The following is a 20,883-nucleotide window of genomic DNA, read 5'->3' as shown; positions in this document are numbered from 1 at the left end:
GAAGTTTATTAAATAATGATTGATTTAGTTGGTTAATGCCAACCAACTAAATAGAGTACCAGCCACCTGTGTTTCAGTTGCACAAAAGCATCAGAAGAATGTTATTCATTTTAATATCTCTGTGGGAAAATCACCTTGAGGGGGGAATTAGAGATAAATCGGGTCCTAATAGAAGCGTAGTATTACAGAAAGCTTTTTAGGGTAAAATAATTGTGGTAGTGGGAGATTGCGACCACCTACTCAAATGGCCCCCCCAAAGAGGATGAATCCCCCACTCGGGGAGCATGCGTAGTAAATTTAAAATGATCTGTATCTTTAAATGAAAGTGAGAGAACTTTACACCAATCATAATAAAGTGACTAGAGTTACTCAAGCTCCACCTGAGAGTAAAGAGAAGTATAAAAAGTGAATGAATGAGGGGACAAGTGGTGAAGACACCACCGAGAACAAGTTAAGGGGAAGACACTACCAAGACTGACTCCTGGGATCGGCCGATGGGCTGAGCGTTTCTTCTCCCCCCCTTGGGACGCCTTGGGTGAGACTTAAACTAAGCGCTTCCTTCAGGAGACTTAGAAATATAGAAATATCTCTAGAGAGTTACTCTTTAATATTTGTAGCCAGGCTGTATTGTTTGTAACTTTTCCCCACGTTTTATACTTTATAACATTTAATTTGCATGTGCCTTTTGCAGACAGTCACTATCACTGGCAATCCGAAGAACCTGTATATCTGTTGCACAAATAAAACTGCACTGTTAAGTAGCTGGTCGTCGCAGTTTCTCATTGAACACGACCAAACCCTAGAGCGTGGCCGTGCTAGTTCATGAGTACGACTGGACTGGCAGTGCAGACTGCTATTAGCGTATCCAGACCTGTGGTAGTTTAATATACATATTAAATGTGACTGGACTGATAGTGGTAAATTGGACATCACTTAGAATTTAAACCTAGCCGCACCTAACCTCCCACCTCGGTGAGGACAGTTAGAAGGCAAGGGGGTTTATTTTCTGCCAAATTACTCCATCCCCTTTAACCCAACATATCTCTTTCCTGCATTTACCATTATGTCAGAAGAAGAGAGCTTGGTGGGACACTATTAGGTAGCACAGGTGCTGGTATAGGATTTGTAAATTGTATAGTTACGGAATCATTACAAAATAAGTTAAAGACAGGAGGACAGGATATATCCCAACTGATCAGCTTACAAGCGCAATGGATGCCTACTGTGTTCCAACCTCAAAAGTTCACATTAAAATATGATACTGAATTCTTATAATTGTTTGATTTGTCACAAGCCAGCAGATTGCAGATAAACCAGAACATGAGTCAGTTTGTAAATTGGGCTGAATGTACTTTGCAAATGTTTTATATAATCATGAAGCAAAATAAGACCCAGAATGATTTAAAAAGTAACAATGAATTAATTTGGTGGACCGTATTGAAACCATGGATTCCCACAACACGTTGGATTCTGTTGTCACCTGAAACAGTACAATGCACTGACTATTATTGTGCAGGGAAAATAACACACTTTAATATAAGCTGTCCCTCTGAATTAATGTGTAAGTTTGTAGTTTTACCCATTATTTTTGAGGAAAAGTCTCCCTTTATTCCTGAATACTGGCTACCCCATTTTGAGGGTACGTATCTAGATGCTAGAAATTAAACACACAATTTGAACTTGTGTTCTTGTACTACGGACGGAGTAGTATGCAGTCAAAACTCTCAATTATATGAGCCTTGTCTTTTAGAACACTCAGTAAATTTATGCCGATGGACAATACTACCATCTACCTTTTCTATGTTTATTGAAATAGGGCCACAACATGTTTGTGTAGTGACCTCTAATCAAAACACAACTCAGATTTATAATTTGACCAGCCCCTTTTCAGGATGTTTAGTAAATGTGACTCATTTATATTGGAAAGGGAGAAACCTCACTTTTATCCCGGATAGAGAACAGCAAGTAACTTTGTACTGGCATCCTGATATCTTAAACCAAAGTAATGAATATCTCTTTGGAACCTTTAAAGCAAATTTTGAAGGACATGGAACACATGAGGAAACATTTGGAGGAAACAAGAAATAAAACCTTGATTGACAGTCAAATACAGACTGTGATAGTGGGGCACCAGCTAGTCGATTTTGGGTGTCAAATAGAGCGTGAAACTGCCCATCATTGGTGGGATATATTTACTGGATATTCACCTTCCATGACTAAAGTGTTAAATGCTTTACTTCATCCTGTAATTGTGATTTTTATTATGTTGTTAATGGTGGAATTGTCATTCATGGTATAAAATTTGTAAGCTAACTCAAGATCCTATGATGATACCTTTATCGTATGCTTTTCATAAGCAGTAACCAAAGGACCGAATGTGGTGGAAGTTTATTAAATAATGATTGATTACTGCTTATGAAAGAGTCTTTGATCATGTATTTAATTAGGAATTGTTTAACTTGGACAGTGACCTCAAGGAGCTCAAGGACAAATATAAATTGCATTTAATGAATCTGACAGATGGTGCTTGTTCTGGGCCCCCTGAACAGGCAGAATGTGAGCAGGACCATCTGGACAGTAAATGTTGTGTGCAGCTGTGTCATGACAGTAACTCCACCACACCTGGACATCTGGCCAACATCCCTGGCACGTGTGGACCTTATGGATCATGAGACAGTGCACGCCTGCGCTTGGCACAAATTTAAAAGCTTACATACACTAGATATGTAAGCTGTTTCTGATTTTGCTGAGTATAAAAGCGGGCAAGCTCCAGGACTGGGCCAGAAAACTCACCTATGGGCGGACACACCACATAAGAACTTCCCAGTTACCAAGAGACTCCGGGAGAGAGGAAAGGAAGGAAAGGGGGGAAAGGGGGGGAGGAAGGGAGGGGGAGGAAGGGAGGGGGGGAGGGAATTAGTTGTGGGAAGATGTCTCCCCCATAGGTTGGGTCTCTGAGGAGAAAAGGCAAAAGTTGTAATTATTAATAGTTCCCAGTAGATGGCCCCCGAAGTACAAAGGTAATGGCAATGCTGAGTACACACACCAGATTAGTTTCACAACCAGCAATTCTATCATATCACAAGCCAGTATTACAAAGTACAAAACAATAACCTTAGCCCAGGCCCCAAGGATGATAAACAACACAACAAGGAACACATACAGCAAGTAAGGTATTACATGATGCAACCTTGAGATCACACGCAGCAACTCTGAGAGGAAACAAATCAACATTGTGACCAGCAACTATTAAACTAATATAATAAATGTTTATGAAAAAATTGTTTTAATATGCTCTGGTCAGATGTGTTGTTATCTCAGCCCTTGGGCATATTGTGCTTATGAACTTACATACAGGTTCTGAAGGCACAAAGATTCTGAGATGCTATTTTCATTGGTTATAAATGGAAGATAATGAGTTTTAACCTATAACTTCACATATTAATTTTAAACAACCTTACATTGTTTAAGAAAACACTTAGAAAACCATTTTTTTCAATGACTACTTCAGATTTATTTGTTATGGATAGACTGAGAAGCCCCTATTTAGGCTCTGTGTCATTCAAAATAATTAATGCCAGAGCTCATACAAATTCTTACTTTTAGAGTGATAAATCTCTGAATAAAATAATAGACTCCATATTGCATCATGAACACATATCTGAACATGTCCCAGAAAAGCCTGTTGAACTGCATTTTAGATAACAGAATGAAAACTAAATCCTCATAAAGGCCTATCAAACAGATACAAATGAAACCTGAATGAACCTCAGCTACTGATCTACCCAGATGAAACAAGGTTTTTCTTCTTCATATCATCAAGGATGATATGATATTTCTGCCATATAGAATTGTGAAAGAGAACAGAAACATCCCACTGATGCATGCAAGAGAAAAATGTAACACAATGTAACTCTGGGCAGACTAGAGGCTACCTGCACATTTACGGTTTCCCTGAAGAGTCATTCAGGTTAAGATGGCTTATCTAACAAAAAATAACACTAGGAAGAACTTCAAACTCTCAGGAGGAACAAGTAGACCCCAGAACGGAAGCCTACACAGGACTTTGGAGGATTGTCATCAGTGGCACAAAGTGCAGTTGGAGGCAAGTCACTAGTGGTGTACCCCAGGGATTGATACTGAGGCCAATACTGTTTAACCTCTTCATTAGTAACCTGTAGGCTGGGACAGAGCGCACCCTTAGCAAGTTTGTAAACAATGCAAAGCTGGGAGGAGTAACTGATACACAAGATTGTAGTGATGCCATTCAGAGGGACCTCAACAGGCTGGAGAAATGGACAGAGAAGAATCTCATGCAGTTCAACAAGGGGAAGTGCAAAGTCCTGCACATGGGGAGGAATAACCCCAGGCACGAGTACAGGCTGCGGGCTGACTGACTGGAAAGCAGCTCTGCAGAGAAGGGCCTTCCCCCTAAGAAGAGGGTCCTGGTGCACACCAAGCTGACCATGAGCCAGTAATGCACCCTTGCAGCAAACAAGGCCAACAGCCTCCTGGCCTGGATTAGGAAGAGCATTACCAGCAGGTTGAGAGAGGTGATCCTTCCTCTCTATCCAGCACTGTCAAGGCCACACCTGGAGTCCCGTGTCTAGTTCTGGGCTCCCAAGTACAAGAGAGACATGGACATACCGGAGAAAGTCCAGTGAAGGGCCACAAATATGATTAAGGAATTGGAGCAACTTTCATATGAGAAGTGGCTGAGAGCTGCAACAGTTTATCCTAGAGAAGAGAAAGCTCAGGGTGAGGGGGGGGGGGTGTGTGTGTCTTATCACTCTGTATAAATACCTGATGGGGGGAATGAAGAAGAGCTCTTCTCAGTAGTGCCCACTGACAGAAGAGTCAATGAGCACAAATTAAAACACATGAAATTCCATCTGAACACAAGAAAACACTTTTTACTGTGAGGGTGATTAAATACTGGAACAGGTTGCCAGAGAAGTTGCAGAAGCTCTATCTATGGAGATATTCAAGATCCGACTGGACATGGTCCTCGGCAACCTGCTCTAGATGACCCTTACTGAGCAGAGGGGTTGGACTAGATGATCTCAAGAGGTCTCTCCTTCCAACTTCAACAATTCTGTAATTCTGTATAAAAAATGCCTTTAAGTCTGGGGGTTCCTAGCTTTCTTTCTAAATTATATCTCAAAAGGGCTAATTTAGTCCATGGTCCTGATGGAAAACAAGAATATATATAAGAGTCTGAAAGAGACTCATAGTCTCAGACACTGACATTGGGATCTAAAGCCCTGGGTGTCTATTTTATCAGGGATATCTTTAGACATGAGATCTGAGACCAACACTATAACCAATAGACCCATCACTAGAAAGAATAAGTATGCTCTATTACAGATTCAGAGAAGTGGGACAGTGTAAGAAAGAATAACAGTTTGAACAAAAAGTACACAGATTTTTTAAGATAGAAAAGGGATGTACTCCAGCATAATTAATTTATTAACATAATGAAAGACTAAAAGATCAGAATATTGTTCAGCCAAGATGGCAGTCCTATTTTTCAATTTCATCAACAGTTAAATACTTCTCAGACTGGAGATGTCTACCATTGTTGAAGTTAAATGACACAAATCTATTCTCTTTCAGAAACTCCTGAAACAAAAATAATGTTTCAAAATGTTATAAAAGGTGTGACAGGTACCTGCCCTTGACCCCTGGTAATAGTGTCATCATCATTCTGCCAAGGATCTCAAATAGAACCTGTCTGTCCCCTTAGTGTTGGGTGACAAAAGGTTATTTATTTTGTTAAGGGATATTAGAAGTAGCACGTGTACACACACCCCCCCACAACATTGACAAGTAGCATGTGTACCACCCCCACACACACACCCTGCACACACATGACATTGACACAGCCAGTTACACAGACTGCCACAGACAAGATGCTACCTTCAACCACACCTACATGTAGGACTAACATAAGTATAGGCAGCCAAGTCCCCTTCCACCTCTTCAGCTGGTAGAGATAGGAGGTCATTAGTGAAGGTACATGTAGAGGAATGAAGCTGGGTTAATTAACATTGATAATATACAGCTGTGGGCTGGCTTCAGGGGTGGTGGGTTGGCTGATGTAGATAAGGTGCAGCTGTGGCTGGTTCTGTTAAGTGGTTGAGAGCCAATGAAGAGAGAGCAGCTGAGGAAGAAGTAGAGAGAGTGAGTGTGCCCTGGATGAAGAGAGATTAGGAGAAGGCAGCAGAGGGACTGTTGTGAAGAGTAAGTTGATATGTGATGGTAAAAGATCTTGTTGTAGCTGGCTAGTTTGAAGAGTGCTGTGACAGGTACACATATGATATACTCTCTATATTCACATGTGCACACACATTCACTGTGATCCCTTGAGTACTGGTATGGCCCCCTTTGTCCACTACCACGCCTGGATTCCAGGCACTCTTACCTGCTTCACAGGTCTCCTACTTGCCAGCTAGTCCAGTTCAATGCTTGTTAGCAGACATGCACTCACACACTCTTCCCACAGGCGCTCTACACTCATAAGTTCCCCTGAGTATATCAGCACAGATCCTTGCCCACCCAATATCCCTGCCCAGACCCAGGGCCTCCAAGCTGGACTAGCCAGCAAGTAAAAGTTTGCTAGCAAACTCCACACGCACACTCCCCTACTCCCCAGGTTTAGAGACACTTGGAAATGCCCTCCTGCCAGCAGCCAGCACCAAGGGGCTGTGACACACAGTCCTGCTCCAGCTCTCCAGCTGCTGACACTGAGCCCCTCACTTGCCTCACTCATGCTAGTCCCTTCCAGTAGCTGGTTTTCCCACCCCAGTGGCTGGAGGCAAGAGACCCACACACACACACACTCACTCCTGTAGCTGACACCACATCCATTCACACCAGTTCCCTCAGTAGCAGGCATTCCAGGCACAAGGTCTGTAGGACCCTACCTGGATTGAGAGCTATGGCCCCTACAACTACTGATACTAGGACCATCACTTTCTCTAGTAGCTGACACCACAGGCCAGGGGAGCCTACCCCCACAACACCCCTGACTGCAGCAGTGGGCACCAAATCCACTCATACAGCACACAGGTCTCATGAGTAGCTTAGTCCTTGCAGCGCACACACACAAGACAGAGAGTGATAGTTAAGAAAATATTTAATAAGATATAAGAAGATAGGATAGACCGCAGTGATCAGGTGCAGGGCTCAAGCATACTGACTGGCCCCGTTCTGCCTGTGACCAGCCCCTTTGATAGTCTTTTCTGTCTACACTCTTCTTTGTTCATCCCTATTTCCCCTTCCCCTGGATACTGCCTCATCAGTTGGCATAGTTCCACCTACCCCTCTCAAACATCCTGGACTCTCAGGTTTGCATCCAAAATCCCTATTTGCCTACAGTTTCTTGATAGCCCCTCAGTGTGACTGACCAGTTTTGTTTCTGGTTATTGTCTTTGTTAATGCTAATTGATCAGGTTTTATGTCTCTCTGTGTTTGTCTCCCTCCCTTTCCTTATCCTACCAGCTGAAGAAATGAACACTCTCACACTCCACATATCCTAACCAATTAGTGTGACTGGCCAGGTTTGTTCTTATAACCCTCCCTTATCATTTGTCCCTCAGGTTTGTCTCTGTTTTTGCTTATGACTCCTTTGACCAGATACCCTTAAAGGAGCACATATTCTCCTTCCACATACCCTTACATATTTGAACATTTATTGTTCAAAGACACTACATTTGACTGACCTTTGCTACATGATCAAGAAATGTTATGGGATTCAAATTAATAAACCTATTCCCACAGAAACACATTTCTACTCCAAAAGAAACACGTCTAAGGATAAAAAAAGAGTTCAATTTCAACAAGCTAGTTCATAGCCTTCATAAAAAAAAGGTTAAAACCCCCACGTCTGACAATAACAACAGCTCTTATAAAATGGATATTATCCACTATGACCATGGAACTCATTTTATAGCTTACAAAAGAGGCAGCCACTGGATAATAACACCTGATTATATTCAAATTGGGTCAAGTCTGAATCACTGATTAGATTATCATGTTCACATCCCAGAATAAAAACATCTTTATTACACAGAAAAAACAGGGAACATTTTAGACATTGCTAATTAAGGTATTTTTTATAACACTAACATCAACCTTTCCCCTTCTTTTAAATTTGTTTAAACAAATATTCATTTCTTTAGAAGAAAGCCATGAAAATTCCACAAGGTATCCGATGCTTATTGTCTCCTACCTAACGTTACCTTTAATTTTGGTCATATGCCATTGGTTAATCATAACTGAGGTAGAAATCCATTTATTTTTTTCTGATGAAACAATGGTCATGTTTTGTATATTATTGAAATTGTATTATTTTTTATGAAAAATTCTTCCTACTCCAACATATTTTCTGTATGATACAATATTCACCCTGAGTGCTTATTGAAGCTTATTATTTCATGGCTGAAAGTCCAAAAAGATCAGTAAAAATGCAAGCTGTATAATAATTTTAATATTGATTTCAACTCAATTTATCACTTAGCACTAACATTTCTACTGCATTTTATAGTTAGAATAAAATGTTTTAAATACAAGAAATGTTAGTCTCTAAAGAAGATAGAAGAAAGAATGTTACAGGCACAAAATAAATTTACAATTCCCACATATTTTCTTAGTAAGTTTAAAGAACAGTAAAGCTGCTTGAAATTACTAACTAGAAATCCAAAAGAAAAAGGTTACATTCTAGGCCTCAGTGTTTTACAGTTTCACTGATGAAAAGATCTTTTGCCCATTTTTACATACACACTCACAGGAGCATTTTCAAATAAGTGACTGAACAGCTTAGATGGAGAAAATTTTTTCTAAGATTTTTGCTGTTATTTTTATCTTCCAATCAAATTAACAGTTAAAATCAAACAAAAGTAGAACTCACACTGAATAATTTCTACTTCCACCTCAATCCTTTTTTTACTTTTCTTTTTTTCTTTAAAGATTTCCATTTGTTCCCACACTTTGCTCATGAGATAGTTATCTTTCTGTGAGGAGGGAAATGCCCTCATATACTTCTTCATGTTCTTCATGTACCCAATAATGTCTTTTTTGCTTATTATTAATCTCCTTTCCTCCCCCTACTGAGCAATCCATTGAAACAGCAGTTTTTCTCCAACAGTAAATGAAGCAGTCTCAAGCTACTTTTTCAAAGCTGCTGCTTTTTTGAGAGAAAAACCGAGCGGAGCATTGTATTCTTTCTAACTGTAAAAAGAGAGAATATTCTTGCATTCGCACTGCCAATGAAAAGACAATAATAATGAAAATTATATGTTAACAACTCATAGGTTACTTAATACTTTATTTTCATATATATTCTGAGCTCAGACTTTGAGTACTACTTTATTTTCCATCCTTAAAAAAAGAAAACATTCTGTCAAGAAATTTTTTTCCCTCCCCATGTAAAAAAGAGGCACAGACATGGATTAGAAAGTAAAGCAACACATTTTAGTTGATATTTTGAGACATTTCCCTATAGAGTATCTCTGAACCTTGCCACTAGGCTCAGTGAAAACTGATTAATTCCCACATTGTATTGAATTTGCATGGCAAGGTTTTGGTAGCAGGGGGTACAGGGGTGGCTTCTATGAGAAGATGCCACAAGCTTCTCCTACGTCTGATAGACACAATGCCAGCTGGCTCCAAGATGGACCTAACACTGGCCAAAGCTGAGCCAATCAGCCATGGTGGTAGGGCCTCTGTGATAGCATATTTAAGAAGGGGAAAAAACTGCTGTGCAACAACAGCCAGAAGAGAGGAGTGAGAATATGTGAGTGAAACAACTCTGCAGACACCAAGGTCAGTGAAGAAGGAGGGGGAGGAGGTGCTCCAGGCACCAAAGCAGAAATTCCCCTGCAGCCCATGGTGAAGACCATGGTGACGCAGGTTGTCCCCCTGCAGCCCATGGAGGTCCATGGTGGAGCAGATATCCACCTGCAACCCATGGAAGACCCCACACTGGAGCAGGTGGATGTGCCCAAAGGAGGCTGTGACCCATGGGAAGCCCGCGCTGAAGCAGGTTTGCTGGCAGGGCTTGTGACTGCTTGGGGGACCCACATTGGAGCAGTGTTCCTGAAGGACTGCACCCTGTGGAAAGAACCCATGCAGGAGTAGTGCATGATGAACTGCAGCTCATGGGAAGGACTCATGTTGGAGAAGTTCATGGAGGACTGTCTCCCATGGGAGGGACCCCATGCTGGAGCAGGGGAAGAGAGCAAAAGTGAAGGAGCAACAGAAACAACATGTGATGAACGGACCACAACCCCCCTTCCCCATCCTCCTGCACTGCTTGAGAGAGGATGAGGTATAGAATTCAGGAGTGAAGCTGAGCCCAGGAAGAAGGGAGGGGTGGGGGGGAAGGGTTTTTTAAGTTTTGGTTTTATTTTTCATTACCCTACTCTGATTTGATTGGTAATAAATTAATTTTCCCAAGTCGAGTCTGTTTTTCCCATGATGGTAATTGCTGAGTGATCTCCCTGTCTTTATATCAACCCATGAGCCTTTAATTATATTTTCTCTCCCCTGTTACTGAGGAAGGGGAGTGATAGAGTGGCTTGGTGGGTACCTGGCATCCAGCCAAGGTCAACCCACTGCTCATATATACCATATGAAACCAAAATCAGCTTCACTGAAAAAGTGAAAAGTCTTGAGTATTCCATCCAAACCCATTTATATAAAAGTAAAAATGCACAGACCTGAAAATTATAAGATAAAAGCAATCATATTGGGGAAAAAAACCCCTCTCTTAGAAAGAACATCCCTGTGTACTAAGATCATCATTATTTAAACATAAGAAAAAATATTTAAAATAAAGGAAATTATGCATGCAGTTATCCCATAAACAGTAACAGATGGCTGTGACAGGCTGAAATCCCTCATTGGCAAAAACCAGACTAATTTTATCTAAAGGGAAAATGTTGGTATTCAAGATGCAATTCATTCAGACTCTTCATTCAGTTCATGCATAGAACAGTATCAAAGTACATGAAAGTAGCCCCTTTTTTTTTGTTTTGTCTCCTCAGCTGATTAAACTTACACCTCTTGCTGTTATAGACAACTGACTCGTATTTTCTATTTTTTCCTATATTACCTTTTACATTCTTATACTAAGAACCTGTAAATCATTTAAGTACTAACACATAATTAACAATTAACCTCATCTTTGCTAAACTGGTTATTGAGGAAGTACAGTTTTAGTTTCTCTGCTACTTTCTTCAGGTTACACTAAAAAAAAAGTTTTCTCTAATTCTTTTCTAATTTCTCTATTTTTTTTTTAATAATACACCTTTCAAAATCAAGTTGTATGCTTTTTTGATGGATATTAAGTTTGAAGTACCAGTTTATATATTTAGTGATTAGCACATGTAATTGTCAACAGGAAAAAGCTGAGCAACTAACCACATTAAGAGCTAAGTACTAATTTATGAAGCAAATTTTATCTGTATATGCATGGTTAGCTTTTATAATAAAGAAGAGATCACTAAATTACAACACACAAACACAAAACAAAAAACTGATTGATTTATATACTCTGACTTTGAAGCTCATTTAAATAAAAGCTAATCTAGAGTACACTCATTAATTAGATTTGACTTTATGCTTCAAATGACCCAGTTCTGATCCAATTTCTTCCAAAAATATTCCAAAGCTTTGGTAACCACACCTACCATATATTTATACCCAGGTTTACACAAACTTCAGTGGAGTTAATGGTGATATGAATTGGCATGAGAACCAGAATGAAGCACAGATACTCTTTAAAGTGATGCTTTAGTAAAAACTGATGACATTTTTGACAGACTTCCTCTGTTTTCATTCCAAATTTTTTATCTTGATCCTCTTGTTTAAAATTTGTTCTCTCCCATTTTTTGTCTGAAGTGTTTTTAGATAGATTTTTTACATTTTAAAAAAATCCTAACAAGTTGTTCAATGAATTGAAACAGAAAGTTGAAGGCTATGTCTCACCTACGCAAAGAAGAGGTCATAGCAACATAAATTCTAATATGCTTTTATTATAAAAAAATGTTGAATTTTGCACCAATTAGAAGTTTTATAATACAAAGATAATAATTTGGAAATACAATTTTTCACTAGGGATATATTAATATTTTAGCAGAGTATTTCCTATAACATTTAAAATGTTAAACAACTTTCACAATTTTTCATACAAAAAGTGCTCCTGTACTAATTTTATCTCATTATGATATTTATTATTCCACTTCTCTATCACTATATACAATTTTCCTATACATACACTATATATATGTATGTATGTGTATATATGCCTATGCAACTGTAATCTCTTCCACATATCTTAGATATTCTTTAGCTAAAATACATTTTACTGGGTCCTTCAATGTAATCTAAGAGTGACCAATAGAAGACCTATTCATTCTAAGTCTTTCTCAAAAAAGCTATTTTAATCTAATATTTCAGGTGACAAGATCACAATTAAAGGGCAGTTTTAAGAATTCTGCTCAGCCTCAATTGTTTGTTTGTTTTGATGGGGTTGGGACAATCATCTGTTCTACTTCAGGAAAACATAGCCAAGTTTTCAGGAGGAAGGTTTTCAAGTAACATCTGGTCTCCACCCTAAGTACATAAGCAAATATTTTAACTAGTCTTTCGAGCCAGTACATGAAAACAAATAAGCAAATAGGAGTAATACAAAACAGCTTTTTTTCCATTTCTCATTATATTTCTTAATTATTTTTTCATATTTGGCCAACAAGAAACTTTCTCCATCCATTGGGGGGCCTAAACAAAAGCCAAATAGAAGAGATACTCAATGAACATGAGCCAGCAGCGTACCCTTGTGGCCAAGAAGGCCAATGGGATCCTGGGGTACATTAGGAGGAATGTGACCAGCAGGCTGAGGGAAGTTATCCTTCCTCTCTACTCTGCCCTGGTGAGGCTGTACCTGGAGTACTGTGTCCAGTTCTGGGCTCCCCAGTTTAAGAGAGACAGGGAACTACTGGAGAGGGTCCAGCAGAGGGCTACAAAGATGATTAGGGGACTGGAGCATCTCCCTTATGAGGAAAGGCTGAGAGAGCTGGGCCTTGTTTATCCTGGAGAAGAGAAGACTGAGAGGGAATCTTATCAACATCTACAAATATCTTAAGGGCAAGTGTCAAGAGGATGGGGCCAGGCTCTTTTCAGTAGTGCCCAGTGACAGGACAAGGAGTAGCAGGCACAAAGTACAACACAGGATATTCCATCTGAATATGAAGAGGAACGTTTTTACTTTGAGAATGACAGAGCACTGGAACAGGCTGCCCAGAGAGGCTGTGGAGTCTCCTTCTCTGGAGACATTCAGAACCCACCTGGATGTGATCCTGTGCAACCTGTTCTAGGTGAACCTGCTTTAGCAGGGAGTTGGACTAGATGATCTGCAGAGGTCCCTTCCAACCCTGACCTTTCTGTGATTCTGTGATTTTCAGTGGGAATTGAAACAAAATGTATAATATCTGATTACATAAATAGCACCAGTTCTTGAGGCTTGTATTCGGTTTACAAGGTTTTGGTAGCAGGGGGGCTGCAGCTGCAGGGTCGACCTCTTTGAGAAGAGTCCAGGGGCTGCCCCTGTGACAGACAGAGCCAGTGTCAGCTGGCTCCAAAAAAGACCCACCACTAGCCAAAGCTGAGCCAGAGACACTGGTGATGCCTCTGTGATAACATATTTAATAAAGGATAAAAAATGCTGTGCAGCAGCTATGAGAGAGATAAGTGAGAAAAAATGTGAGATAAACAACCGTGCAGACACCAAGGTCAGTGAAGAAGGAGGGGGAGGAGGTGCTTCAGGCACTGCAGCAGAATTTCCCCTGCAGCTCATGGTGAAGACCATGGTGAAGCAGGCTGTCCCCCTGCAGTTCATGGAAGTTAGCAGTGGAGCAGATATCCACACTGCAGCCCATGGAGTACCCCACACTACAGCAGGTCGATACACCCTGAAAGAAACTGCAGCCCATGGAGAGAAGCCCACACAGAAGCAGGTTTGCTGGCAGGAATTGGGGACTGTGGGGTACCTATGCTGGAGCAGTCTGTTCCTGAAGGACTGTACCCCACGGAAAGGACTCATACTGGAGCAATTCTTAAAGAACTGTATCCAGTGGGAGGTACCTCACACTGGAGCAGGGGAAAAGTGTGAGGAGTAAAGTGTGGCAGAAATTAAGTGTTATGAACTGACTACAACTCCCATTTCCCATCACCTATGTGCTGCTTAGGGTGGGAGGATGTAGAAGACTCAGGAATGAAGGAATGAAGTTGAACCTGGGAAGAAGAGGGGGTGGAAGGAAGGTGGTTTTAGTTTTGTCTTTGTTTCTTACTTTCCTACTCTATTTTTAATTGCCATCAAATTAAATTAATCTTTCCCAAGCCAAATCCTGTTTTACCCAACTGGTAAGCAATCTCCCTGTCTCTATCTCGACCCATGAGCTTTTTAATCTTATTTTCTCCCCCTGTTCTGTTGAGGAGGCAGGGGTAAGAGAATGACTTAGTGAGCATCTGGCAGCCAGCCAAGGTTAACACACCATAAGTAGCAGTAGTAGTAATAATAATAATAATTTATATGATGGTAACTCTATAATAAATATAGAAAATATAATGCAGTGATGGGCAAAACATGCCTGACCATCTAATATCCTGCAGAATATCATAATATACAGCGTTACTAGTAAATGTACCACACAGGAAATGGTAATCTTTCAAGTACAGCACCAATCTGGGAGCAGCAAAGAATGTACAAATTATTTTTTCTGAACTGCAATAAAGTTGTTCTGATAAAAAATGCTACTTTTGGCTGGGATAGAGTTAATTTTCTTCATAGTAGCTAGCATGGGGCTATGTTTTGGATTTGTGCTTAAAACAGTGTTGATAATACAGGGATGTTTTAGTTATTACTGAGCAGTGCTTACACAGTGTCAAGGCCTTTTCTGCTTCTCACCCCACCCCACCAGTGAGTAGGCTGGGGGTGCACAAGAAGTTGGGAGGGGACACAGCTGGGACAGCTGAGCCCAACTGACCAAAGGGATATTCCATACCATATGACATCATGCTCAGCATTATAAAGCTGGGGGAAGAAGAATGAACGGGGGGAAGTTCAGAGTTATGGTGTTTGTCTTCCCAAGAAACCATTATGCATGATGGAGCCCTGCTTTTCTGGGGATGGCTGAACACCTGCCTGCCGATGGGAAGCAGTGAATGAATTCCTTGCTTTGCTTTGCTTGTATGCACAGCTTTTGCTTTCCTTAATAAACTGTCTTTATCTCAACCCACAAATTTTCTCACTTTTACCCTTCTGATTCTCTCCCTCATCCCACCAGAGGGGAGTGAGTGAGCGTCTATGTGGTACTTAGTTGCCAGCTGGAGTTAAACCATGACACATACTATTATGCCACAATATTATCATATCCACTGATCAGTCAGTACTATGCTTTTCATAATGCAACTTTACTTTTTTCCCATGTAAATAGAAATGTGTGATACTTAAGAAAAAAATCCTACTTAAGTTGTAACAATAAGAGAATTCTACATTGTTGATACTACTTACCGACGATGAGCCTAACATGGATTTTGGAGATCTCATAATTCCGGCTATTGAGTGACGTATAGTGTCCAACTTTGAGACTTTGTCCTTCTTGTCCTAGGAGAAAAAGTAATATCTCCAGTAAAACCAAGCAAATCAGTATGGATTTACTTCTGTGCATTAATATTTGTATTACTGGAGGACATGGAATGTAGACTCATGGATTTTGTTTGAATTTTTATTATCTTTATTATATAAAATTATCTTTTGATAGGGACTGATCTGCTACTGATACAAACCACCAAGCTTGTGTCAAAATCAGCCGGATTATGCTAATGCATACCAATTGAAGAGCTGAAAGATTCTGTGATTCCTTATATGTTTAGTGCAATTATTTTAAATATCACTATTGTTAACTATAAGGGACCTGAAATTCTTTTGTACCCTAAAGACAGAGGACCTAATTGTCAGCTGTCCTGAAATACCTATCTTTTTTAAAAGGGTATTGGTTTGAAACCATATAATAAAACCATACATAATAAAACCCATACATACATACTTGCATTATCTTTAATTTGTTTTATTCTTTTATTAAGCTGATCTTCTCTAATAATACACTACTTGTAAATATTAATACCAATCACTGCAAGTAATAGGATCCATTTGTTTTCTGGCACTACAATAAACAACAGGGGCAGCCACCACTATCTGAATTTTAAATTCTTTAAGAACAGAGCCATTCACTAAAACTACTTCTATCACAAGTAAATGGAATGTCCAAAGTGTTTATAACCTGATTTAGTCCAAGAACTGGTTATTTCCTAATACCTGATTCATTGTCAGCTCTCAAAATTTAGTATCAAAGAATCTTTCAAAAATGTAGATATGTATTTTTAACTAACTTCACCCTCAGACACAGATGAGGTATTTTAATGAATATTTGCAAAATAATTAAACCTAAAGCAGAGAGACCACCCAATAAAAATCTCATTCTAATTAGCTATGGATTAATTAAGCTGTAAGAAACTGAAAATGAAAATGGAATAAATCTCTTTTTTAGTGTAACAAAAAAAGATTGCTTCAAAGTTTTGAACATACACCCTTGACTGAAAAAACTGAAAATCTGATAATGTAATGAATGCAGTTTCAGTTTATTCCAAGAATTCTAAAAGAGCAACAAAATCTATTAAATCTGTATACAGAATAAAGCATTGTTTGAAAATGACTCCCAAAAATAATTTAGTTTACATGATATAGTTTAAACATTGTCTTAGTAAAATAAATTGTTTAGCAGAAAAATTCTGCAATATTCCATAATTTGCATGCCATGAGAAGAGAGTATGAAAAAGAACATTTCATATAGGAAGAGAAAAAAGGCTAAAAGGGAACTTACTAGCCACTTGAAATTAACATTGATCAATACAATTTTTATTCTTTTTATCAGACTCAAGTAATATGGCATGTCAACTACTTTTCTTACAGTAAAACACTCTGTCCTGAGTCAACTGGCAAGATGATATTTATTTTTCAGTATTGATGTGAAGGGAATGATTTGTCTAAGACCTCCAGTGAAACTCACCTAATTGAGGGAGGTCTGTGGGAACTCATGAAGAACGGACTGCAAGAGAAAGAACATAATGCAATACGACTAGTGGAGGTTTAGGCCGCAAGGGCATTGCGACCTTGGGGCCTGTGGTTATACAAAACAGGATGTAGGTCCGGTTATAACCGAAACTGTCAGCAAGCATAAGATTGAGGCATACAATAGAAAGTACCGAAGCATAACTTGTAACCCTAGGAAACGAAATAAGCAGAGTGAAGAGGAACAGCGAATAAGGAATTTAGCTTTTGCAATATGTAACCAATGAGCTTTGTGCACGATAATCTTAGACTATGTATGCAGCCTTATAAAAGAAGCATGTTAAGAACAATAAAGCAGATCTGATCTGATTCCACCTGACCGGGTCTCCGTCTCTCAATCGCGGCAAATTGGTGACCCCGACGTGATACGTTTAAGGATCCGACGTGATGGGTCGACGAACCGCCTAGCTGAAGCGGCCTGCTGCGACTCTCACAGAACTTTGAATGATCTGCTGAAAGGAAGCAGGAGGCGGCCTGAAATCCCTCCGGAGTAGAGAGGTGAGCTGTGAGAAACATGGGGAATCAAGCGTCGGCCCCTGAGAGAGACGTATATGAGCTTATGAAAGCTCTTCTTAAAAAACATGGGAAGAGCATTCCTGGGCAGGATCTTAAGACAATTCTTAAGTGGGTTCAAGTTAAATTACCTGCTGTAACCGCATCCACTATTTTTACACGAGACCTTTGGGATAATGTGGGAGTGAAGTTATGGGATGCGGCGACTACGGGGAATGCTGAAGCACAGCGTATGCTCCCGTGGTGGAGAAGCATTTTTGAGGTTTTAAAAGCCCAGGAAAACAATCATAAAAAAGACTCAGACAAAGAGGAAGACCCCCCCCCGGTGTCCCCACCGTTACCGGAGGGAGCAAAGCCCTCGGCACCACTGACAGTATGCGCCGCGGAGTATCCACCTGAAGACGACCCCTTTGACCCGGGACCCATAGACCCTGAACAGGAGCCAGATTTATACCCCCCCGACCCACATGATGTGTGGGCCAGCATTAGACGTCAAGCCTTACAGGAGGGGGAACTGGAGATTGCCAAAACGATAGTGGCTCCTGTACTCTATCCGCGAGGCGGAGGGCGAGTCGGAGGGGGCCAATGGGAAGCTTTATCTTTTTCGGTAGTTAAGGAACTGCGTCGTACTGTTACTGAACATGGACTTTCTTCACCATACTTTGCAAGTTTGTTATCTTCTGTCTTTGATACATATGTTATGACTCCACATGATTTAAAATCTTTGGCGCAGCTGCTCCTAACACCGACTCAGTATACTTTGTGGGAGGCCCATTGGAGGGGGGGGACTCCAAGCGCTCCTCTTAACTTATGCGGGTCATAACAACAATGCAATTGCTGTATTGACTTTGGAACACCTTACAGGCACGAGTCGTCATTCTAACCCGGCAGATCAAGCCCGAATCCCACGAGAAGCTCTTGAAGCGATTCGTGAGGAGGCAAAAAAGGCCTTTTTTAAGGTTCCTGACTCTCAAAAACCACAAAAGGCTTTTACCACTATCACACAAGAACCTCGAGAACCCTATATGCAATTTATCGATAGATTAAAACAGGCTTTGGAACGCCAAATAGATAATACGGAAGCACGGGAAATTTTGTTGTTAAAATTGGCTGTTGAAAATGCTAATGCAGATTGCAGAAAGCTTTTAAAATCTCTCCCGAATCAAAACCCTACTTTAGTTGAAATGATCGAGGCATGTAACAGAATCGGTACTGTAGATTATAAATTTGAGGCCATGGCTGCTGCTTTTGCAGCCATGCGTAGCCAGTTGGGGAATTGTTATAGCTGCGGTAAACCTGGTCATCTAAAGAAAAATTGTCTGGCTACTAAGGCTGGCGCTAAGCCCAGAGTCCCAGGAATTTGTCCTAGATGTAAAAAGGGTCGTCATTATGCTAATCAATGTCGGTCCAAGTATGATTTGCAGGGACAACCAATCCAGGGAAACCGATCTCGGAGCGCGGGACAGCGACGCGCGCAGACACAAATAACGCCGTCACCCTTCAACAATTCCCAAAGAGGAGCAGCAGCAGCGCCTCAAGTCTTCGCCCAGCAACAACCGGCAGCGCAGGATTGGACCTGGCAACCGCCCACACAGTAACGTTACTTGATTCCTCGGTTCACTTATTGTCAACAGATGTTTCAGGACCCTTACCCCCAAAAACACAGGCCTTATTGATAGGGAGGTCTTCTACAACATTATCTGGTCTTTTTGTATTACCAGGTGTTATTGACTCTGATAGTACTGAAAACATTAAAATCATGGCATGGACCCCGTTTCCTCCCTGCACGGTGCCGGAAGGTAGCCGTATAGCACAACTGATCCTTATGCCCACAAGCAAAGATTGTTTAAATTTGGACCAGCTCCAACAAAGGCAGGGTGGGTTTGGTTCAACTGGGGACCCACAAATTTTATGGGTACAGTCTCTTTCTCAAAAACGGCCTATGTGCCAATGTACCCTTATTCGAGGGGAACAAAAAGTAGTTTTGAATGGGATTATTGACACCGGAGCCGATGTTACAGTAATATCTCATGCTAAATGGCCACCGCTGTGGCCGCTAACCAATACTCCACAGGCATTAGCTGGGATTGGCGGAACTGGCAAAAGCCACCAGAGCCTGGAGCTGATCCAAATTCAGGGCCCAGAAGGGCGTATTGCTTCTGTTAAACCTTTTGTGTTATCTGTTCCCATGGTTTTATGGGGACGAGACGTGCTATCACAGTGGGGAATGACAATTCGTACCCATTTTTAGGTGGGGCCATTGAAATGCGCGACACCCTTAAATTAACCTGGAAAATTGATGCTCCCATTTGGGTGGATCAATGGCCCCTACCTTTAGAAAAGCTTCGCGCCCTTCAGGACCTGGTCACAGAACAACTCGAAAAGGGACACATTGTGCCTTCTACCAGCCCTTGGAATTCTCCTGTTTTTGTTATCCGAAAACAGACTGGCAAGTGGCGCTTGCTCCATGACCTTAGAAAAATCAATGACGCCATGGAAACTATGGGGGCCTTGCAACCTGGACTCCCGTCTCCTACAATGATTCCCAGAGATTGGCATTTAACTGTTATTGATCTCAAAGATTGCTTTTTTAATATCCCCTTGCATCCAGATGATGCTCCTAAATTTGCTTTTTCAGTTCCTAGCGTCAATATGCAGGCTCCATTGCAGAGATATCAGTGGGTTGTGTTGCCACAAGGAATGAAAAATAGCCCGACAATATGTCAATGGTATGTAGCTAAGGTACTTAGCCCTGTCCGAATCACAATGCCTGATGTCCTATTGTATCATTATATGGATGATATCCTAGTGGCTGCACAACATCACATAGTCATGGAGAAAGCTGTAGCCCTTGTCACGGCGGCCGTTAACTCGGCAGGCCTCTGTATTGCGCCAGAAAAAATTCAAAAAACACCCCCGTGGAAATATCTGGGCTGGCGCATAAGAGCCCAAACCATAGTTCCTCAACCTTTGCAGATACAGACTGATGTAAGAAATTTACACGATGCACAAAAGTTGTTAGGAACAATTAATTGGGTTCGGCCTTTGCTAGGGATTTCTAATGCAGATTTGAGCCCTTTGTTTGAGTTGCTCAAGGGAGACACAGATTTACGTTCTCAACGCCGTCTTAACCCTGAGGCTGTTACCTCGTTACAGAAAGTTGCTACAGCCATTGCTTC

At 40.8% G+C, this 20,883-nt stretch overlaps 1 protein-coding gene across 7 annotated transcripts in view; it reads right to left on the bottom strand.

Annotated features, from left to right (window-relative positions):
• LOC119140661 (tyrosine-protein kinase Fer-like) overlaps positions 1–20,883 on the bottom strand; it is a 218,753-nt gene that overhangs the window by 99,642 nt on the left and 98,228 nt on the right. For all 7 annotated transcript variants that reach the window (XM_037372176.1, XM_037372177.1, XM_037372178.1 and 4 more), the window contains one exon: positions 15,575–15,667. In XM_037372176.1, the coding sequence (XP_037228073.1) occupies positions 15,575–15,667 (93 nt within the window). The remainder of the gene's footprint in view (positions 1–15,574; positions 15,668–20,883) is intronic.

Source organism: Falco rusticolus, chromosome W, assembly GCF_015220075.1.
Source record: "Falco rusticolus isolate bFalRus1 chromosome W, bFalRus1.pri, whole genome shotgun sequence".
NCBI lineage: Eukaryota > Metazoa > Chordata > Aves > Falconiformes > Falconidae > Falco > Falco rusticolus.
Note: the sequence above shows the minus strand (reverse complement) of the source record. Positions and strands in the feature narration are given on the sequence as shown.